We start from the raw sequence: 24418 nt of genomic DNA, 5'->3' as shown, positions 1-24418 counted from the left end.
AGAGTAGCCAGGTACACACTCCCTCCATGCATAGTGCCTCTGGTTCAAGATGGATACACTCTATTCTCGAGCCTTGCCTCATTGTCATCATCCATGTCTTGGGCACAAGTACAGATGGGACATACCAGTGCCCCCAGGTCATGAGTGAATCGTTGCTGAGAAAAGAAAAATTCCAGGACAAGTGTCCTGTTTGCTCTGTTAGGAAAGCAGAAAACCTGGGTGAAGAGGCAGCTGGGGAAAGAACGTGGAGGCTTCTCACACTGAGAGCTTTTCTCTGACTTCCAAAGACCTTTCACTGTTGAATCTGACAGACACCCTTCTCTAGACATTACATGAAAGTGTCAAACTCTGCTTTAAGGTGTGTGAGGAGGACAGCTGTCTGGATTCGTGCTCTATGGCCAGAGACTGCCAAAATCGAAACCCAGAGTTTCCATCACTCTTCAGACCCCCACTCGTAAGAAATGTCAGCAGTGGCCTATAGTCCATACTTGAATTCTCTTGTGACTCAGTACCACAGAAGCCAGATGCTCACATAGAGCACAAACGCATATACACCCATTCCACCAGGTCCCCTCCTTTTTCCAACTAATGAAAGTGGAACAATGTTGAAATACTTCTTTGAAAGGGCCCTAATATAAAATTCTTTTGTAAAAAGGATATTGGAAAGCCAACAGTGTGAAGCCGCTGTCCTAACTGCAGCTCTTGGAATTTGGGGAATGGAAAGAAACGGTTTCCCGTGTCGTTCTTGTGTCTGGGAGTGCTTGCTGGGGACTGAACTCAGAGCCTCGTGTATGCCAAAAACATGCTTTCCTACTGAGAGAAATCCTCATCTGTTTTTTTCTAAATGGTGGTTAGTGTCACCTTTGTGCTGACAATGGACCACAGTGCCTGGTACTGCCCAGTTCACTGCGTCTCCTCTATCCTCCTACTTAGCATTCTGACTCAAGGGAAAAACTAACTCATGCTTCGGCACTAAGGGTTTTTACATATTGCTGATGGGTTTCCCTTCTCGCTCTGCAGATTAGTCCATGTCTCCATCTGTGCTCACCTGTGAAGATGACAACTTCTTCCAAATGCCTCTCCTGCAAAATCCATTTTAATGAACCCTCCACCTCCCTATCCTCACCCCTACTACTCTATAACGAACCCTCTATCTCCCTACCCTCACCCCTACTTCTCTATAACAAACCCTCCGCCTCCCTATCATCACCCCTTCTGCTCTCCCCCTCCACCCCGACCTTCCACGCACTTTTGGAATCCACACATGCAGTCTTCCTTCCAGGCCTTGGTCCATGCTATTCCTTTCCTCAGAACACTCTTCCACAGATCCTGAGGTGGCTCCTCCTTCTCCAGCTTGGCTGAAGTCACCTTGCCAAGAGTCTTCCTAGAAAGGTTGCATGCCCTGAATCTACACTCCTTACCCACCTGCTCATCTTTCCAGGCCCTTATAACAACAGCTCATTGTAAACTCCTGCTTCCTGTGCCAAAATAAGCACCTGAGAGCCTCTACTCTATTTTTGTATACTGCCAAGTCTCTCATGTCCAGAATTATGCCTGGAAATGGTTCAGATCCAAAACACATTATTTTAACAACCTGGTAGGGAAACACTCTATAGTTCACACAATAGAATACACCTGATCATTGATACCCCTCCCCCCCACACACACACATTCACAAGATCTATTTAACCCTTTTCTTGAGAAGTATGTCCCAGGTAAACACTACTTGGTGTATCTTCATTCTATTTGAGGAGGATCTGACAGGAGACATCAAACACATTAGGTTCATTCTTTCGGCAGATTCCAACAGTCCAGTGCTAGATGAAAAACCTTGAGGTGGTGCTGGAGTTAGAACTGGAGGAGTGGAGGAAACAGGACTCTCTCTGGCCTTCAGGATTACTTCCACTCCAGACTGGCCAGAGGTAAATTAGTATCCTCACAGATTCCGGTTAGGAAAAGGTAAAGGTGCCAGCTAGTGTGAACCACAGCTAGGACAAAAACCCAGGGCAGAACACGAACAACTGATTAGTTCAAGTTCTTTTATAGTGCACAACATAGCCTACAAAATAGATCTCAGTCTATATAAATTCTGAAGTAGGCTTGCTCACTTGTATTTATATGACTATCCAGATGTTGTCTGCTCCTCAGCCCCCTCAAGAGCCAAATGGAGACCACACTATTGTGAAGATGTCACCTAGTTGATGCAGAGAAGAAAGCATTCTGCTCAAGCACATTAGTGTCGCTGTCGTGCTAACTTTCAAAGACATCAATTTGGGCTCAGATATGTTGTTTGCAAAGACAATCTTATGTGATCTCTTAGTTCAAACTACTTTCACCCTTTAACAAAACTCAAATGCAAGCAAGTGCTGATGACCCAAATGCCCTGTCCTGGAGCCCACTTATAAATGCTCTATTGTGCTACTCTGAAACCTCCATCCCCTCTCTACCTTTTGTCTCTCCCATTCAGACATCATTCAATGCTGAGGACAAGCTTCATCTCCTCTCTTGTTTTCCCTCCAAATACGTGAAATCTCTGTTCGGGCGCTGTTTACAACCATGCCTCTCCCTAGAGCTGCATTCTAACATTTCAACTTCTTTTGGGTTCATCAGATACATGGCTGTCTTCTGCACTGATAAAATGTTTTCTAAGGTCAAGGAATGACCCCTTAGGTTCTTCTTCTCCACAACACCCAACTGAATATTCAAAGTAAAGAGAGCTTTACCTCATGAGATCTTACAGTGCAACTTCTTCATATGTATGTATATACACACACACATATATGAAGGATATATATATATATATATGTGTGTGTGTCCTTTTTATTTGGTGAGGAGGGTACTAGGGATTAAACTTAAGAGCTCACACATGCAAGGTTAGTGTTCTATCTCTGAGCTGCACTCTCAGCCCCCTTGAAGTACATCTTTAAATCCTTCCATTTCTACATAGAGGAAACGGTGCTTTCTATGTTCTCTATGGCTAGGGAACCGAAGAATGCAATGTAATCACACAATTAGATAGATCTCAAGGGAAATACAGCCTTTTATTAGCAGTTATCAATCTCCGAAGCTGAATCCAGGGAGACGGTTATATAAACAACTTACGGAATGGGTGCTGTAGGGAAAACCCTAAAGGAGGCTGGGGGAGAACACAGCCCATGCTCTTCCTGCAGTCCTCACAGCGAACCGAGGGAGGGGGGGTAGTGTGGGGTAACACATAAAGCAAATACCTATTGGAAATCCTTCCGTTTTTACTATTCTGCCATAGACAACACACTTTAAAAAAGAAAGTATTTGAATTAAGGAGGTTTGGGGCTCTGACTGTGAAGTGAAAAGATGCATCTGTTCTTGGGAGGCTCCAACTAAATGATGCTGTGGTTCGAATACTGAGTGTCTTCTGAGTCCCTTTTGCTCAAGACTTGGTCCCTAGAGTCTAACCCTACTGGGAAGTAGTGAAAACTATATCGCTTTCTCTTACTTTGTAGTGCTGGGGAACAACTCCAGGGTCTAATGCATGTAGGCAAATGCTCTACGCCGGGCCACATCTGCAGCATCGCTGAAACTGTCCAGGGATGGGTCACCTGAACTTGCCCTCAAAGAAGACTATGGGACTGCATCCCTATTCTCCTTCCTTTACTTCCTGAGAGGGTGTTTCTCCCTGCCAGACATCCCACCCATGACGTGCCACCTCTGCACAGACCCAAAGCAATGAAGCCAACACATCAAAGACAACAATGACTGAAACTGTGGGCGCAAATCAATCTTTCTCTTCATACTCTGACTTCCCCCCTCAGGCTGCCTGTTACCATGACATCAAGCTGAGTAAGCTATAGCAATGCTCAAAGTGGTCTGCGTGCATATTATCCAAAGAGGTGACATTCTCCGGTCCCCCTGCGGGAACTGGTACGCAAATCTAGTACCAGTTCCAGAGAAGGCAGTGACTATTGAGTAAAACATGTACAGGTTTTCATTTTTATTTTCAGAATGATATACACCCTGATTTTCCAAGAAAGGCCGAGAACACCCTACCTACTAAATAAATCTAAGCTCACGCGTGTGCTTTCACATGAGTGCGTCTGTGTAAGAGAGTCCGAGGTCAAACTAGGGCTTTAGTCCCCAGAGCTTTCCACCTGGAAAGAACCTCGGGCATCTCCCTGTTCCCACACCCTGGAGCTAGCACCTGAGGGCCTGGATTGCTCGCCCAGCACCCTGCTCTTCCCCCTCCTTCCCCGGAGCTAATGCCTGAGTGCTGGGATTGCAAACATTCATCACCACACTCAGCTTCTTACTTGTCTTCTGGAAGATCCTCATACTTGGATGCCAAGCCCTTTACTGACAGCACTATCTTCACTCCATGTCCCCCCCCCCCCTTTCAGGAAAGGATAACAAGGGATATGGCTCATACAACTTTCTGTACCCCAGGGTTTGTGATCAGTACTGGACAGAGACACATGAGAGGCCGGAGGACAACTTGAAGGAGTTCGTTTTCTCTTTACACAATGCGGATCTTAGGTATTGAACTCAGTTTGGCAGCAGGTCCCTCTATCCACTGAGTTGTCTCACTGGCTCTAAATAGTTACTTTCAATGTAGTTATTGGTTTCTGGGTTGCATAAGACATTAAAGTTAGCCATGCTAAGAGAGAAATTATATTCTCTTAGGAAAGTCACAAGGTACTGCCAGGAAGGGGCCCAGGAAGAAGGCCAGAGGCCTAAGAGAGCCTGTGATATTCCTCAAAAGGAACTCGGGATTCACCTATGACAGTGTTCCCAGGAAAATATATACATGGAGCCCTCACCCTTTCTTCCTATTTTATCAGATCCTGGCAAATAGGAAGGAAGAAATCAGCAAGTAAAAAAAAAAGAAAGAAATGACTTCAATAAAGCCTTGATTCCATCAAATATTTTTCTTTTCAGTTTTTGCATTCTCAGTGAATATTACCTTATCAAAAAACATAAGCCTTGGAACTGGAGAACTGAATCAGTGGCAAGAGTGTTTACTGTCTAAGCATAAGGACCTGATTTCAGATCCTAGCATCCTTATAAGAAGCTTGGCACTCATGGCTGCAGGAGGGGAGGACATGAGGACCAGTGGGCACGAGTCTAGCTCCAGGTTGATTGTAGCAAGCACTGTTCAAGGGAACAAAACGAATGGTACAGAACACTCAGTGTCTTCCTCTAGTCTCCACGCATGTACTCATGCATACTTTCCCACTATACCCCACATGCATGCTTGCGCTGCCACCCCCACACAAAATGAGAAGATACAAGACTTAAGCAACCTTGATAAGATGGGTTGTTAGAAGCAGCATCTTCACATAGGATCTTGTCTGAAATCAACTAAAGGCAAGCCAACTTCTTGACTGGTATTAGATAGTAAACCAGCATTCCTGGATCAACCAATGCTGGCTATGAATTGCGGAGGACTGTTTTGACTTCTCTGTTTGTATTCTGTGGCCATGATGCCTTCTTCACACAGGCACTAGCTGAGGGCTTCTAGGTAAATGGATGTCCCGTCACACCCCAGTGACCAAAGAAAGCATCATCTTCTCTGTAGCATGTTCATTACTTACTACCTAATGCTCAGTGGACAAGTTCAAAATGCCCATCCTCCTCCTCACACTGCTTAGATACTGATTCAAGTTTCCACTGTCACTCTATGTGTAGGAAACAGGGAAGTAACATTTTGTGGGTTTCCTTGACACAACCGCAGAGTACAATGCGCAGTAATAATGAATTTCAAGCAAGGAGAGCCTACTGGTGCCCTGAGTTCAGAATCTCTTTTTCTTCTCACATCTTTAGTCCCAGCACGAATTATGGTGTCTCTCACACACGCATTTACAAATCCCCATGGGATATATGAATGAAAGGGAATACCTGGGGGTCTAGCACATGCCAGATACTTTGATAGTCAGTCCATTTCATCTGTGTAGTCACCTTTCTTCACAAATAAAAACATCCAAGTTGAGAACTTTAATTCAAAAGATTAAAAATGTTTCAAATATCTAAGGTATTTTAACTTTTAACATGATCCTCAAAGGGAAAATACCACCTATAACCTCATGTGATGGATTTCAGGCATAGCAAAGCATTATTTAAAACCGCTTGCCAACTCTGTATACAAAGAATGTATTATACCAACTTAGACATGTTGTACCGCCATGATTTTTCATTATGTAATTGCAGCCATTTCAACATTTTGAAAAGTCAAGTCTATAATACTCCTGGCTTCTATAATTTCAGCTAAGGGATGCTTAAACTATACTAGTCTTGACTCAAAGAGATCTACTGCTCATGGCTTGTCAAGAGAAAATGGCAGAATCAGAATTCAAACCCAAGGACAGCTAGACCAACTCCAAGTCCCGGTCCTCCATCTCAGTTTCTCTACATTGAACTCCAAGGGAGAGTGGTGCCCAAGAGGCATTCAGAGATATTCCCTACTTAAGGTGTTGGGTAGGTAGAAAGAGTGGTACTCAGGTAGTTACAGCCAGGAAAGCAAGGGATATTATAGTCATTCTCAGGAGCATCAACATGTGAGAAAGTGAGAAGGAAACCATAAGACCTCACAACCGGTGTCCCTAACTTGTTCTACTTTGGGTATTTTTTAAGAAGAAGGTTGAGCTGTGTGGGAAAGGTCATGCCATGTCACTCTGTTTCCTGAGGCAGCCACCTGAGCATGCGTCAGGAGACTCCCCTGAGGACAGGCTGAAACACTTGGAAAATTTAATCTTTCTAGATTCCTTTTCTGTATTCAACAAGGAGATGGATGACCTTTGACAAAGGCATTTATAAAGGCAGTCGAGTTTATAGCTAATAGCTGCCCATCTACTTCATGTGAAATACGTGGGTTCATAGATGACAAGAGGGTTGCTGATTTACAATACAACTGTATTCTAGATAGTTTTCAATCTGTCTAAAACTCAGAATCTTTTTATTCTCATGAAACAATGGCAGCTATGATTTCCAAATCAATCTACGATCACAACGTCAACCAGAGGAAGAACTACACACAAAATATAAGAGAGTAGAAAGTGCACCCCTGAATAGCAGCAGTGGTATGAACTGAGAAGCAGGAACATTTCTATAAAGGTCCTAAAGAAACTTGACTTTAATTTTAGAAGAAGATACTTGAGAAAGTTTCAGAAGACATCCTTGAAAATGTTAGAAAGTGGTTTAGGATGCTAAGATTTCCACTTTCATCCTTAAACGAATGGCTTCCATTTTACTTGATACAATTCTATGCTATACCTGCATTCAGTGCTTATCTGACCCGGAGAATTTTAAAAAGTAAAAATGCAGTCAGGTAAGTCAGAGAATGGGCCTCTTGGGGATGGAGGGAAAGGGAAGAAAATGACAGAGAAATGACAAATTGTTCCCCAAGCAAAACATGGCGAGTAGCATTAGAAGTAGGGCGTGGGACACATGTGAGAGCGTGGAAGAAGCCTCCAGTGATCTGTACACTACTCTTAGAACTCTTAGACTCTAAAATACACAGAAACTTAAAGCCTGCCTTATTCTGTGGGGGTCGGTGCTCATTCACACCTCTACCATCTATTTAACAGAATACCCCATTGTAGATGTCTCTGCTGAGTGCCATGATGATGTAAGAAACTGTAACATAGCTGCAACCTCTTAGAGCTCTTCATGTACATTTTCACTTTTCTGTTCATGTGAGTGCCCAGGCCCAGCTGCTCTCTGCAGCAGCACACTTTCCTGCTTAGGAGCCCACGCTTGAAGCCAAGGGTCTAGAGCTGGTGGATGCACTGACGTTGACTTCATCTTAGCTTTCTCATCTGTGAAACATGGGTACGTGTCCACAATGTCCATATTTCTGGGTAGCTGGGTGATGATTAATTAAGTTAATGTGTTCAGGGAAAAAGAAAGAAATTGAATGTCAAGGGTGGTAGCTAAAGACCATCCTTATTAGTTGAGAGCAACCTAGGGCCTGGTCACAGATGATAAGGGGAGACTCATTCTTCTCTGTGTACACTGTTGTCTCTTTCTTATTTTGCAGCATGTTAATGCATCATTACTGCTCAGGAATAAAAAATACTCACAAAAATGAGCTTACAACTTTAGATATCAACCTACCAATCATACCTTTAACACTTAATCCAAAACTCACTTACTGGGATGAGGGTTAATTTGACAGTAGAACATTGGCTTAGCACGGAAGAAGTCCTTGGTTTGACTGTGAGCCCTTCAAAAACCAAACAAACAAATCCACTCTCAAACTATCTGATTGTAGTTCAATGAAGCAGAAGGATGTTGGACACTAATAGCCGTATGTCCTCTGACCAACCAACCCCACTATACATGGATGCGTGTTGGTCCAACAGGATGCTTCGCATTTTATGATATAAAGAATCCATTGTGGAGGAAGCTAAATAACGAGTGTTTTGGGTGGTTAACTTAATTACATTAATAATTAATTAAATTAATAACATGTGGATGATTTGGTTTTGATTTACTGATGTATAAGACATATATTCCACATAAATATGCTGAAGACTCCAGTGTCCTAAAGTGGCTCAGTAAGCTGTCCTGACGCTTGGTGAACTCATCAAAATCCTTAGGTAAATCAAAGGGAGTCATGGAATGAATAACTTCTCTAAGTCTGAATCTGCACTTCTTACACTGCACACCAAATACAAGTGGTCACTGGCCACCTCCCATCCACATTTAATTGGAAAATTAGGGACATTTTTCCAAATGATAAAATTCATTTGTTTTGTAATTTAACATCATAAAACATAAAATGGACTTTACTTCTATATAGTTTATAGTCCCGTTAGGGTACCACTGCATGTCCTCCAAGGAAACAGGAAGAAAACAAATGCCATCAAGACACACAAATCCAACAGCCCCGAACAAACATCTGTTTTCCCTTCTCACATCTTAATAGCCTGGCTATTTTAGATACAAACATTTGTTTTGCTGACAAATGTTTCCAAAAAAGTTAGTGGAGATTATTTCACTGAAATGGTTTATTCTTAAGCTGAACAAATTGCAGACTTCTTTGACGTCTACAGGCATCTGTGAAAATGAGCAAATATGGCCTGCAGATTTCCCAACCATTCAGGGCACGGCCGGCACGCAGGGAGCAGGGTGCATGCTATAGACCACGGCCAGCATGCAGGGAGCAGGCTGTATGCTTCTGCAAACCTTAGCATCATTTCTGCAGTGAGCAATCGCAGGCATGTGCAGTCCTAGATACCAGACATGCATCTCCTGCGTTTATGGGGAGACGTCTAGTAGTTCATCTTTCCATCCTGTCACACCGAGTTCCTGCAAGAGCACAGAGTTCTGGTCTTTGCACAGAATCTGTCCCGTTTTTCAAGTCCTTTGCTCTACTTTCTTGTGCCTTGGCAGGGATCAAAGAGGCAGAGGGAACAAATGGTTTCCCATGCATATTGAATTCCCTCTTACACTGATTTTTCCTCTGTCACTTGAAATTCAATATTGGCAAGGCTCCTGCACATCACCTTAGCTACCAAGTCGTCCGCGTGCAGTCAGTGAGCCTTAAAGGGAGAGTTCAACCCATTCTTTTTGAAAAAACTTTACATGTCTATGGCATTCATAGGAAAATTCTCTCCTAATAAATAAACAATTGGCTTTTATTTCCCATCAGCTGCAAAGGTGTTTTCCACCAGACACCCTTTTCTGTCGCTCTGATTTGCTTTATAGCAGTAAAAAAAGAAAAGAAAAATTACAAGACTCGTAAGCAAAGATTTCTTTCCTAAGAATTCAGCCACAACGTTCTTAGCTTCCTGACGTTTACTGGAAATTAAACAGCTATGTACCTTTAGGATCCATTGTACTAAAACTGACCCTCTAACACCTTCTGACTCCTGGTCAACCCATCCCAAACAGCAAACAAACCTGTAAGAAGTGGACAAAATAGAATGGACCTCATGGGCTTGGTGTGTAATAACGAACTTAAAACTCTAAACTCCTGAATTACATTTGAGTATATTTGATTATGCATTATTATGAAAATGATAGTTGCCATAATTAGTAGGAACTGTTCTGAGAGATTTCGGACAAGAAGTACATTTTCAAAGCAAATTACTTAACAAGAAATAGTAGCTGTGTTTCGAGTGAACATCCATATTGAGCTTGTGTGCATGATTCATGAGGTAAAATATATATTATATATTATAAATATGTATTATATTTAATATACATTAAAGAATGACTTAGTTTCTTCTTTGAGAAAAGACAGTTTATTTTAAAAGTTCCTTTGTAATAATACTTTCAAGTCACTCAATTCTTTGCACATCCTTCTAAAAGCACACATTTGGTTATATTAATTTGAGGGTTTAGTACAAGATTATACAATTTATACCCCAGAGCCTAAGAGACGGTATGTTAATTTGCCTATTAGCAAAAGATGAAACACACCAAAATTTCCTTTCCCATCTTTCCACATTTTAAACACTGAAGAAAAAAATTGATTTACTAAAACAGTCTTTTAAGGAAGAAATTGAAAGCAAGTGTAGTTCATCAGTTTACAGCTAACCCAAACCGTGATTTGATCAGACACTGCTTGTGTCTGGGATCTCCCAGGAAACTACACAGCTGATTTTGCTCCAATTTTTTAATAGACAGTGGAATTATAATTTTTATGAATACCCTCCTTTATAGGAGCACCATTCTTTCTCAAACACTAGAAAGCCATTTCATTGATAAAAGAGGAATAATCGTGCGATTGTAGCTGGTGAAAATTATATACCATCAAAGTTCTCAGAGTTTCCTTTCCTATAAATTCACTGAAAGAAAGGGTTTCAATGGCAATGAAAATTATGTAAACATATTTTGGAGTAAATTAACAAAACAAAAGACCTGTGTCATTTTGTGGTGCACCCAAGACCAGTACTTACATGGAAACCTAAGAGTGAAAGAAGACCTGAGATCAGTCACCCAATCACCCACCAAATCAACAGTCCATTAAAAAATAAGGAAGTAATGAAATTAAAATAAAGTCTATAAAATTAAAAAAGTGAAGGGAAGAAAAGAAACAAAGAATCTCTCCTTTCCTAAAATAAGGACAGTTAACAATTGGGCGACATAACCTGGCTAATCCTGATGAAAAAGGAAAATGTGCAGACTGCTAATACCACAAATGGAAGAAAACCATCACTAGATATTTAAAACTGTCAAAGTAACAATAAAATTATCATGAGTCAGGAACACTTATGTCTATGGTTACTGCCCTTGAGGCTGAGGCATGGGTCAAGAGTTTGGAGTCAGCCAGAGTTACATGTCTCAAAAAAAAAAAAAAAAAAAAACAAATAAACAAAACAAAACCCAGTTTTAATAAACAATATTATGCTCACAGATTAGGTAGACTAGGTGACATGGATCAATTCCTTGAGAGAAACAACCTGCTGAAACTACCGTGAAGGAGATAATTTAAACAGATCTACTTATCTGAATTAATTACAGATCCAAAGAGAAACCACTAGACCCAGGTGAGTTCACTAGTATATTTTATCAAATAATTAATGAACAAACTATTTGAATTCTCTGTAGTCACCTAGAAAACACACACAAAGGGAATGCTTCCCAGTTTAGGCAATAAAGCTAGCATTATGCTAATAGTAAAACCAGATGCAGACATCACAGGATATGAAAACTATAGACAAGGATCTCTCACAAATATACACGTGAATATTCTCAAGAAAGTATCATCAACTGAGTCCAAGAACATATATAAAGAATTATACAATATGACCAAGTGGGAATATCATAGGTATGTAAGGTTGGTTCAACTTTGGAAAATGAAATAATTGCAATCCATCAAATCAGTATGTAAAAGAAGAAAAGTTACAAACATTTTGACAGGTGTGGAAAGAGCGCTTGACCAAACCCAACAGCCTCCCACTCATGACAAAGTAGGAGCAAAGGGAAGGCTCTGCTCCTGCTGAAGGCCATCTAAAGACACTGACAGTGCCCACGTTCTATTGGACACCCTCATGGACAGGAGTGCACGAACAGCACAGACTGGAGCTGATGGGTTGTTTTTAAAAAAAACAAAGAAGACACATAGTTGGGGCAGGGAGAGGTGGAAGTTAACTATGGTTGGAGTTGTGGGAGGAGTTAGTTGAGGTTAAATATGATCACAATATAATATTAAAGAATTAACAGCATATTTTTGAATGATACAATTAATCTCCCACTCAATGAGTGAGAACCTAGATGCTTTCTTGCTGCACAGAGAACAAGAAAAAGTCAACTCCTTTCCCACCCCATCAACATTCCACTGGAAAGTCCAGCTAATAAAGAGCAAACCCCAAACTACCTAGGTTGTGGTGTAAGAAAGAAACCCTTTGTTCACAAATGGCAGCTGTCCCCCTAGTCAATGCTGAAGAATGACTCTCTTCCCTAAAGAGGGGAAAGAGAAACTTCTGAAATAAGTGATCATAACAGGGTTAAAACATGAAAAGTCACAGGAATTACACTATCACTCTCTTGTACACCATCATTTAGATCAGCAGGGGAATGGTAGCGGGAAGAGGGGAGGAGAGAGAAGACATTTACAGGAACAGCACAAAGAAAAATACAACATCCAGATGAAAGAAACCCAAGATATTCCAGGCCCATGGATAGAAAAACTCAGTATTGTCGGGATACTAGTTTGTACCAAGCTGATCTAGAAATTCAATGTATTTCCAAGTGAAATACTAGATCAGTGGTTCTCAACCTGTGGGTGGCCTAAAACCATCATAAAATATAGATAAATCATTCCAATTTTTTCAGTTAATGTTTATGAATTTTTACCATTAAAGTTTCTTTTTTCCCCTCTAAGAAGAAAGGCAAGTCACTGTCACAAAATGAGGGGATTCTTTGAATTCCTTCTGTAGATAACAGGAAAAAACTTACTTTGTGAAAACAACAGGTGGGCTCATAAGCCATGAGATGAAGGGCTCCGGTTTTTAAAGTTAAGATAATGGGGTGAGAGGTTTGAGAGAAAATGCAGGAAGATTAATTGAGGAAAGTCAGCATACAATGCTGGATGGTTACTTGTCCCCAGAAGAACAAACCAGTGGAGGGAAAGAAAGAAAAAACAGTGGAGCTAAGATCCCCAGCTGGAGAAGCACTTGCTGGCAAGCCTTGGGCAGAAGTATAAAAACTGTCCACACCATTCACACTGCTGTACAAGCCACAACGTGTCATGGGAGAAGAAGGATGGGCTGGGATATGCTCACACCAGAGACACTGGTACACAATCCACAGTGTGTCATGGAAAGGGAACGATGGGCCCGGCTTCTTGGTCTGCACAACTCCCCATTGGGATTTTTTGAAATTTTTCAGTTTTTCAAACTTTCAGCAATGTACTGCTATCATGCAAATCACTATGTAATTATAAAAAAACATTAAATTCTAAATATTGAAATCTATTTGGATATTCCATGTGTAGTATTAAATTAGTCTCATATCTAGTTATCAATAATAGTAAGTAGTTATTTCTAAGTATATTCTAAAGGCTATGTTCTATGTATACTATACAATGAAAATTGAGAATATTGTCCAATAAATCAATAAAACCTCCCATATGTGTGAGAAGTTCACATACCTTATATTAACATTTTCAAACAAATAAGCAATAATAAATGTGGTGCCACAATTGTGTAGTTCAAAGTAGTTAAGTATTTATGAAGATCTGTCAAAAGGGTACAACCCACTGCATGAGTTGAGAACCTCAGAAAAACGCAGGTAAGCCTAAGAATCGAACCAGGACCAAGTTAAACACGTGGTTACCTGCCGTGGGGTCCGTGACGGCCTGACTCGTGATGCCAGAAGGTGGTTCTTGGAGTTGGTAAGTGGCGTTGGTCGACGGTGTCGTTGGGCTGGCGTTACTGCTGGTCATGTAGTGCGCTGGATACGGAGAGCTGTTATAATACTGGGCATACTGACCCTGGCCAAAGCCGGGATAAGACGGATAGTCCTACCAAATCAAAGCACAGGGGAGTCGAGGGTCAAGGCACCGCTGCTCGTTTCCCACACGGCACATTCAAGTCGTAAATGCTGTGTTTATATGTCTTTCGTGACGTCATATAAGCACGTACGTATTCACTCATGAGCTCAGACTTGCAAGCAAACTTTAGGCAAGGACGTAGAAATCCTTCGGAACTTCCATTCTATGCCACAGCACAAACAAAATGAAACCCATCTGCAAACCATAAGACTCACCATAAATGACGGCTACAGAGATTGCAGAAAGGAAATGATTGAAAAGGATAAGAAAGCGCTCCCGGTTTAACACAAACAACTCTTCCTTTATGTAAAATTGTGCATTTTGAAATGTTTCAGAAGTTGAATTCCCTAATTAAATTACCTGCTGTGAACTGTTAAATCCGGAGGAATTGGTGAGCGAATTATTTCCTGCATATAGTCCTGATGACGTGGTAAAACTGCTACCTGGAACAGAGCAGAAAGACAGCTTTCTCGGTGACGTGCTCAGTGACGTAGGAGAACGTCATTCCCATAAGGGGGGGTGGAGCCGACTCCTTCTTCTGCACAGGGATCCACGGTCATGAATAACGTTTTATTCGACCATTTTAGGGGATGGAGAAAGGGCCCAGTGGTAAAGAATTTGTTGCTCTTCCCGAGTACCCACATTCAGTTAACAGCAGCTGTAGGGGATCCAATGTCTCCTCTGAAAGTTGCGCGTGCGCGCACACAGGTTGCACTCACCTTTAAAATTGAATATTAAATATTCCAAAAATGGTTGACCATTTCAATTATACCATATTATAGTAAAGAAGCTTAAATTTCAGAGTGAATGTGTAATTCAGAAAAAACTAAGATCAAGGGTATCCATTTGTGTGGAAATACCAGCCAACGAGTTTTCCATTTTAGTCTACAAAACACAATGTTTTTCATGCCTTTTCATGAAATATGCAAAATATTTCATGGAGCACTCACTTTCTTCCCTGGAGCCCTTTCCACTCTCATGAGTCCCTTCTTACTTTCCCTTGGTGAATTTTTACAAATATTTGCTTTCCCTCCCTACAGTAAAATAAAGTGATCATATTGGCTCAACCTTAAGGTTCTTGATAGCTTAGAAGCTGTGCTCCTACTTCCAACGACCTAAAATGCTCCCCGATGTCCTTATTTATGGGGCTATTATAACGGGCCTTTAACAGGCCCCTCATTATTTTATTTCATAGGAAAATACGTGGCAGCACTTGAAATTCTTCCTACCAAGATTAAAGAGAAAGATTTATGTGCCACAGGTGTGGTTGAGCGCAGCACTGTCTCTGTCGGCTATCCGCATTGCCTGCGTTGCTCAGCAATGAGCAGTAGGCACTGTGCACACACATCACAGAGTTCCTCCCTTAGGTCATTCACATTGCTACTGCTGAGCTGTGCCTAACAAAAACATGACTTTTGATGGTCTAACTAGCAGGCATTTCTAAATTTCTAAAATGACTAAGCTCAGAAATGAACAACTCGTGTGTGTGTGTGTGTGTGTGTGTGTGTGTGTGTGTGGTTAGATGTGTTATATACTGTAATACACAGAATTTCCTTGCCGAGAATTTACTCCAGGGACAAGTAAGGAGTTTACTTAGGGAGCTCAGCAAGGCTGCTCTTCAGTGGAGCCTCTAACAGCAAAGGCGAGCAGCCCCACCCTGCAAGGGAGCCTCTCTGCTGCAGAATAAAGATTGTGAGGGGTGGTATTGACACGAGGGTTTTTTTTTCATATTCTAATGAAACAACAAAACTACTCTTAACTATTTCATCTGTAAATACTCTAGAAAGTATTTTTTTTATTGAGAATAGGAAAAAAAAGTTTCCGCCTCCTCCCAGCCTCCCATTTCCCTCCCCCTCCCCCCACTCTTCACCCCCTCCCACCACTCCTCTCCCCCTCCCTCTCCTATCCAAAGAGCAGTCAGGGTTCCCTGCCCTGTGGAAAGTCCAAGGTCCTCCCCCCTCCGTCCATGTCTAGGAAGGTGAACATCCAAACTGGCTAGGCTCCCACCAAGCCGGAACATGAAGTAGGATCAAAACCCCTTGCCATTGACCTTGGCTTCTCATCAGTCCTCATTGTTCACCATGATCAGAGAGTCCAGTTTTATCCCATGCTTTTTCAGTCACAGTCCAGCTGGCCTTGGTGAGCTCCCAATAGATCAGCCCCACTGTCTCAGTGGGTGGGTGCACCCCCCGTGATCCTGACATCCTTGCTCGTGTTCTCCCTCCATCTGCTCCTCATTGGGACCTTGGGAACTCAGTCCAGTGCTCCAGTGTGGGTCTCTGTCTCTATCTCCATCCATCACCAGAAAGTATTAAAATGTTAAGGAGTACAAAACCTGAGCTGGAGAGGTGACTCAGCAGGTAAAGGTGCTTACTGCCAAGACTGATGACCAGAGCTTGGTCCCCAGGACCACATGGTAGAAGAAAGACATGACTTAGGTGATTGTTTTTTACTTCCTCATGTATGCTGTGGTTTACCTTTACCCACACACTTGTACATATAATAGCTGATTTTTTTAAATAAAGTTTAAGATGTTATCTGTGAAGCGCTCAATCATGGTCATGGTATATCTATGAAGCCAATGTACATTTCTAAATTTTGTACTCAGAGCCTGTCTTGTTTCTAGGATAAAACAATAAAAGCAATTTTGAGAGAATTTGTATAGCAAATGGATAGCTAGACAGCGGCTGTGCAGGCAGATCAAGGAGAGTCTTCGATGTGAGCTCACTGATTGCAAGTAGATTTATAACTAACACAATGATTGCTTCTCCAATTATTTACTTGCTACTAAACATTTAAATTTTGGCTTAACAATCAGAAAACATAGTTGTAGGGATATGATTTGGGGATGCGCACAGAGGTCAGAGGATAGCCCTAAGTGTCATTCCTCAGGCACCTTCCGCTTTTGCTTGGAGGCAGGGTGTATCATTTAATGGAACATAGAGAACGGTGGTGGCATTATTATTGTTTATCCTGGCACACACTTACAAAATTCTCCAATGTATTTATGCATCTATCTTTTTCCTCTTTAGACTTTTCCAAATGAGAAAAGTACTTATCTCTTTGTATACTGGAAATTCTTTTCTTAGGTATTAAGCATCTATGAACTTTGACAGCTAGATTCATGAATTGGTTGCTTTTATTAAGAGAGGAAAATATTTCCCAAGGTAGCTTCAAATGCATTCATCACACAGACTTGTGTTTGAGGCTGCTTCTCTTGTACATTTTAGAAAGTCATTCTCCCAAGTCCAGAGCACCTCTCTTGGCCAAGGAACTCTTTCACACTAGTAATACTCCGAACAATGAGGTTTCAATACAAAGGGGTCAATGTTAATGTTCATTTGCATAGGATAGCCATATGCTCACAAAACCGTAAGCATTGGGTTCATACTGGTGATTCTATGAGAATAAAAGGATGGTTATAATATAGACTGTGACCACACAGGACTTATCAGGATGATATCAGCTTTATTTTTCTTTATTTTTATTTTTTTTCTCAGACAGGGTCTCTGTACATAGCCCTGGCTGGCTGGAACTTATCATGTAGACCAGGCTGGCCTCAGACTCAGAGAGCTACCTGTTTCTGCCCCTCAAGTGCCGGGATTACAGTATACACCACCATACCCAGCTTATTTTGCTCTTTAAACACAGAATTTAATGAGTAGGATTTCTTCTATATTTGCACATCAGAGAGTAAGTAATTAATAATGATAGTGATATACAAGGGAAGATAAAAATACTAAGCACTTAAAAATTCCCTCTGAAATAAATCTAAATTTCTTCTGTATAAAAGCACACTTTTCTCAACTTCAGTTATTATATAGTCAATAAGAAAAAAACACGTTGGGTTATGACCTGTAACTTTAATTTAAACTGTACATTTTTAGGTTATGACTTGCTACTTTCAGCTAAATGACACATTTTGGGCAATAAATACTGACCTCCATAATCCCCATTCACCAAGAAAATGAATAAGATATAGAAAATATATTTTTAAATGGATATTTTCATTCCATAAGTTATTCCCTGGAACAACGTAGAAAAGACCATGGAAGCTATATTGGCACATACAGGCCACTAGGGTAGGGCCAAGTAAATCACAGTTCACTGCTCCAAATGGTACCCAAGTGACTTTCCAGACGTATGCTGTTTCTAGGACTGTGCACTAGCTCGAAGCCAACATCAGTTATACTCATTTACAGGCTGAGATTCCGTTCCACTCAGTGTGCCGAAGCAGAAGTTTAATGGCACCCCAGTGGCCTCAGGGACTTAATGCAACTTCCAAAAGGCTCTCACTTGGTTCAGGGAGAGGTGTACCTCCTAGAGACTGGCGCTCGGGCCTTATTCACTTTATCAGGAGTAAGATCTCGGTGCTGGCTTCCCACAGAACTAGGGCAAACAGGGATGCTGACAGTCCAGGCTGCTAACACTCGCTGTAGCCTCTCCTCATTGGTCCAGCACTCTCCTGCTGTCCTGTGCAAGCAGCAGGCTCTTCCTCTAACGAGCATGCCAGATCCCGTCACCACCCCCCACCTGGAAAGTAACTCTTAGTGGCTCCCTGTTGCCCTCAGTATAAAGTCCAGCTCCTTATGGGGCTTGTTTATTAGACCTTAGCTGGTCCGATCCCTATTTATCTTCTGTACTTGTTTGATCTCTTCCTAGCAGCCCCAGTCCCACACCCCAGATGCCCATTCCAGCCTAACTAGTGAGCCAGCATCTTGTTTCTCAAATACCTTCCACACCACTCCTCTTTTCTGTGATCAAATACTGGCCTTAATTCTACACGGTCTGGAAACCAACTTCCTCAGAAAGCCCCCTCTCTCCTCCCGCCTCTGTCTGTATAAAGCCTGGATCATTCTTCTCTACCTACCTTTTTAAAAATCATCTATTAATGAGTCTGTCTTTGTAATGTGCATATATGTATATGTGTATGATCTCACCTGTGACTTACTATCAGTAGTTTAATAATGTCTATTGTCTACTAATTCACCTATAAACAAATAAGAACTAATTCCACTTGTTATTCCTTTGTGAGATGGGTGTATATGAAAGGTTATGCCCATGGATATTTTTATTACATTTAGAATGTGTGTGTGTTATATGTGCTTGTGTGTGTATATATGCATCCATGTGTATGTGTGCATGTGTATGTATGTGCATGTGTGTGTGCATGTGTGTGTGTGTGTGCGCGCGTGTGTGTGTGTATGTGTATGATAAAAATCAGAGAATAATCTGTGAGAGTCTGTTCTCTCCTTCCATTATGTGGGACTCAGGAATTGAACTCAGGTTGTCAGGCTTGGCAGCAAATGTCTTTATTGCTGAGCTATTTTTCTAGCCCATAACTTGATATCATAGGCAGGGTTAATATTTTAATTTTTCAGATAAAGTAATGATCATTAGGATAAGGTACTACAGTTTGCGTGGGGTCAAGGTAATTTTCTAACAGAGGCCTGCCTGGCTTTAAAGTCTGGTCACCTTTTTGTCCTGATTTATGGGGATTGGAAATTCACTGAAAATCTGCCATGGTGAGCTGCCTAAGTGACAAATCAAATGTGGCATCCCAAATCCTCAGAGCACTCATCCCGCACACACTCCTGCTCACCCCTTCCAGACATGCCCATGGGGGAGCTAGCAAACACCTCGAGTTCTAAGAGGTGTGGCTCCCCCTCACCAAGCCATTCAGTTCTAACCATGTCCACATGTCCTTCGTGTCCACGTGCATTGACTATTAGAGTCTCAAGAGCGTTTTCTTATATATTTGAATGCACACAATCAAGATAGAGTTGATGATGACCTCTGAGTGATCAGGAGACCCTGATATGAAAGGTGTCTGTCTGAGATCCTCCCCAGATCCAAGAATCCCAGCAGTTGGGGTAACTAATGTGTCTAACTTCAAAGCTTGTATGTTTCTATAACCCCAGAGAGCCTCAGTTTTACTACCGTGTTTCAGCACCAAATTCACTAGATGATCTAAGAACTCCTTCAAAAACATGCAACCAAGAAAAGCTGTCTTTGTGCACAAAGCAAGCAATCATACTCTTCAAGCATTGGCAGAACCTGTGTGGGCTTGGTGAGTACTTTCAATTTTTTTAATATTTATATAAGTATATATTCATCATGTGTTCACATGTGCACACCTGGGTGCCACAGCGCATATGTGGTTATCTTCTGCCAGGTGGATCCAAGGATGTAATGCAGGTCAAGGTTGATAGCAAGCACCTGTGCCCGCTGAGCCTTCAGGCCAGCCTGTATGGAGTCCAGCTCTTTCTGAACTGAGCAACGGATCACAAAGAGCAGGAAGTCCCATGATGAGAGCTGCTCTACAGACTTCAGTATCAATCCTACCCACTGGAGTTCACATAACGTCTGCACAAGTGAAATGCATCAGAAGTGTCCTATGCTGACATGTTCTATGTTTTTATTTCACATAAAATCACGAGAGTCACCCAAGGAGGAAAGAATTCGTCCTTAGAACCCACTGTCGTTGAGAAGTTTGGGAGAAGGTAGCTCGAGTGACTTTGCAGTGATTTCTAGTGAAGTTACACTTTAGGAGGATGGGGGGGGGGTGGAAGTAGCACCTTCTACTGAATAGTATAAGAAAATTGTATCTGCTAAAAGAATTTGTTACTTTGAAAATCCATACTTTCTTTGTCATGGAGAGGAGACTCCTTCCTAGCTCAGAATCACTAGAAAATGTCTTTTCTTTCAGAAAATTTGTAAAGAACACACATTTTTCTGTCTGTTGGCCTCCTTGTAAGGTTGAGACTGTTTATGGAATAGGTAGATTACATCTCTTATCACAAAACAAAATTTTATTCCATCAACACATCTTTACCAATTCCACAAACTCATGAGGACAATGGAGGAAAGTATGAGTTAGCATTGCTGGAGACCAGAGGAGACACCAGAAGCCTTGACAGGGAGCTGCCTGACCTTGAACTTGAAGCCACTGAGAAGACTGGAACAGAATCACAGCACTTCGCAGAAAGAGCAGGGGGCCCATTTTACCATCCATAGAAGGAATGACAGTGAAAAAAAGCCTAATAGGGAAGTGGGAAGTCAAGTTGAAGGAGTATGGTGAGAGTTCCTTGATTATTTCTTAGAAAAGAAAAACACAGGAAAAGAAATAGCATTGGGAAAATCCTAGAATCCTAAGGTTCAACATGTCAACATTGGTTAAGCAGGACCCACAAAATGCTATGATTCTCCTTCCAACGATGGGGACGAATGAGGGAGCTGTTTAATAAATGTAAGGGTGTACATGTGTATCTCGGCCTTGAGATGAGGACTGGGCTCTAGGGTGGAGACTTGGGATGAGGTGCTAAGATATATTTTATCTAAGACAGTTCTCAAGGCCTCCATGTTTGGCCCACTATGTTAATTATCCATAATGTGGTGAAAACTGTCCTGAAATCTCACTGGGGCCTGTTTCCTTCAATGAAGGCTTTTCCCCATTATTCATTTTCCCTATTCTGAAAGGCCTAGACAATCCGTATCTTTCCAACAACATTCTTTGACTCTTCCTGTGTGTACTGAATGTTCTGGGAATCCTGGCTTACTAATAACACAGTGTATCTCTTCCCTAGACCAGCTTTGAGCACGTTCTTTCAAGTCTTTGCACCATGAGGCCGAGTCCTTAAATTCATTTGCTCTATTTCCTTTGCATGTATATCTATGTGTAATGTGAATGCATGCTCGAAGTGTGTGGGGGAGTTTGTGGGAATGCATGATCATGCAAAGGCCAGAATTTGCAGTATCAGCTACTGGCAGCATAGCAGAATACCAACCTTATGGTACAGACAAATGCCTAAAAGATTATTCACTCTGTGAAGTTACATGCTGATGGCATATCACAAGTGTATTGATGAAAATATGTTCTGTTTGCATATGAAAGGCTTCAGATCCAGAATGCAATAGTAACTTATTTATCCCTTTTTGTTTATTGTACATAGTGAGAGAGAAGGGAACATAGCTTCATTCTTTTACATGTGAATGGACGTCTCCCATAGCACTTACTGTGGGAAAAGGCTATCCTTTTCTAACATGTATTCTTATCACCTTTGCTAAAAATTAATTGACTGTGTACTTCTGTTCTGTTTCAGTGGTATTTGTCTTGATGCCAATACCATGCGGTTCTGGTCATTATAGCTCTGTAGTATATTCTGAAGTCAAATGGTGTGATGTCTTTTAGCCTTGTTTGATTTTGCTTAAGGCTACCCTTCCCTACATCCTATATATTTATAGTGCATTTAAATTTTTGTGTTTCTATATTTTATCCTGAGTTATTTCCAAAGTTACTTCCTGCAGCACCTCCCTCTTACCAAATGCACAGGATATCCATCTCACACAGCAAATGCAGAGGATGGAAAATAGCCATCATTGCTATGTTCTGGTTTAGTGTTTTCTAATTTACCAGGCAAACTCTTTCAGATTTTCTGAATCAATAAAGGTGACAGGGTCTCAGATACTCAAAATATTTGGATTAATTGTGGTTTATACAAAAAAAGTCATATGTACATGGAGAGTAGAGAAAATGACATGTATAATATTTAATAGAAAAATTTGGGATCAAACCGATTCATTACTAAAAGTCTTCACTGTTACTGTTTTATTAGACTGGCAAATGGCAAAAGTCACCTAGGGATAGTATATCCCAAAGATCTGGTTTTCTCTTGCCATTTTCAGAGGCTCCTAAAGACAATGGGTGGAACTTTGTCACCATAGCAAACAAGAAACTGTCCTTCTGGGAGACCCTGTCTGGGTCCCCTGGTCTCATAGGTACAAAGCAACTGTACCTTTAGAACGTGCCATCCCTCAAAAAGGCTTGCAATAAAATGTCTCTGTTACTTTCTTTTAGTTAACAAGAACATAGCCTATATTTACTTCTGTTTTGTGTGTGATTTCACCTAGAGAATTTTGTCTATCTCTAACTTTAAAAGGTTTCAAAAAGAAAAAGAAAGCAACCTATAGGTCAGAGGCCTGCTTCACAGAGAACAAGGGCTCACATGAAAACTGGAATCCCAGGCGCCGTGAGAATGCTGGAACCCGCTGGGGCCTGTCTGTACTGCCCATGTTTGAGTGTTTTCCAGCATCTATTCAGCAAGCAGGACGCCGTCTGTCCCTCGTGGATTTCCACAGACCTCCATTTACTTCCTTCTCTGGCCCTTTTGCCATGGGCTACGTCCATCATCAGGTATGATTCCTATGGTATAAGTTAGAGCGGGTCCTGGGGGAAACCTCAGAAAGCCAGATGGGCTATTGAAATGCAAGGTCTCCTCCTTCACAGAAGACAGATCTTAATGGGCCCAGTTTCCCTTTTTCTTCCCGTTTATTTTCAAAGAAAAGTTTTTACTTTGGTAATAAAGGCTGTAATCCATTCATCTTTCCTGATATAGTTCTATATATTTTAACTAAAAACAACTCATACAGACAATAAAATTGGTAAAGGTCACAAATTATTGCTAAACCTAGATTTCAAGGGATTTTCGTGTAATTTTCAACACTTGAAATAACATAAAACGCCAAAAGAGCTGAAATGGAATGTTACTTTTTAAAAAAGAAACTTAGAAAAAAAAAAGATGTTAAAAAAAGTCAAGAACTTGGAAATAAGTATGAGGTGACAGACAAAGAAATTGAAGCAATTAAGGGGAAAATTAAAAATAAGGCTGCGTTCCAACCATAACCTAACTGTGTTATTGAGTCAGGAAGCACAGTGCTCAAAAACTTTAATAGATTTTCTTTTTTAAGATTTAATATGTATTTACCTCAAAACTGTATCTTTGATAAGAATTCCTCTTGGAAAATGCCATTTCTAGAGCAAATACCTTGCTGTGGAAAGGTTTAGCAGGGCATCTCCGGTTTCTAAGTGACTGGGTGTTAGTATTTAGGCATCTGTACTGGCCTACCCTTGAGGTCCTGGTGGGGACAGGTCCTCAGAAGCAGCCACTAAGAGCGCTTGCTGTGCACGTTCCCTAGGTTCCCCTTTAAAAGAAAGGCCCACCTCCGGTCTCTTCCTCTCTCTCTCTCTCTCTGCTTCTCTGCCTGTCTCTCTGTCCTTTCTCTCCCTCTCTGTCTCTCTCCTTTCTCTTCTACCTCTCCTGTCCCAGAGGCCGGACTACATGTGACCATTAAAGTTTTTCAGGTAGTAGAGTATGTTACACCCCCACTTTCTTCCTGAACTCCTTTTTCCTTTGTTTATTTCACAGTGAGTCTCGATATGATATGATATAGGATAGGATAGGATGGGATGGGATGGGATGGGATGTGATGGGATAGGATAGGATAGGATAGGATAGGATGGATAGGATAGGATAGGGTAGGGTAGGGTAGGATAGGATAGGATAGGATAGGATAGGGTAGGGTAGGGTAGGGTAGGGTAGGGTAGGATAGGATAGGATGGATAGGGTAGGGTAGGGTAGGGTAGGATAGGATAGGATGGATAGG

The 24418-nt window shown here is 41.4% G+C and overlaps 1 protein-coding gene across 7 annotated transcripts in view; it reads right to left on the bottom strand.

Annotated features, from left to right (window-relative positions):
• Eya1 (EYA transcriptional coactivator and phosphatase 1) overlaps window positions 1-24418 on the bottom strand; it is a 144911-nt gene that overhangs the window by 71461 nt on the left and 49032 nt on the right. For all 7 annotated transcript variants that reach the window (XM_050142145.1, XM_050142141.1, XM_050142140.1 and 4 more), the window contains 2 exons: window positions 14336-14418; window positions 13759-13945 (listed from right to left, as the gene is read on the bottom strand). In XM_050142145.1, the coding sequence (XP_049998102.1) occupies window positions 13759-13945; window positions 14336-14418 (270 nt within the window). The remainder of the gene's footprint in view (window positions 1-13758; window positions 13946-14335; window positions 14419-24418) is intronic.

This window comes from Alexandromys fortis, unplaced genomic scaffold, assembly GCF_014885135.2.
Source record: "Alexandromys fortis isolate MF-2015 unplaced genomic scaffold, M_Fortis_MF-2015_v1.1 scaffold_41, whole genome shotgun sequence".
NCBI classification, from domain to species: Eukaryota; Metazoa; Chordata; class Mammalia; order Rodentia; family Cricetidae; genus Alexandromys; species Alexandromys fortis.
The sequence above is the reverse complement of the archived record's forward strand: the minus strand, read 5'-3'. Positions and strand labels throughout refer to the sequence as shown.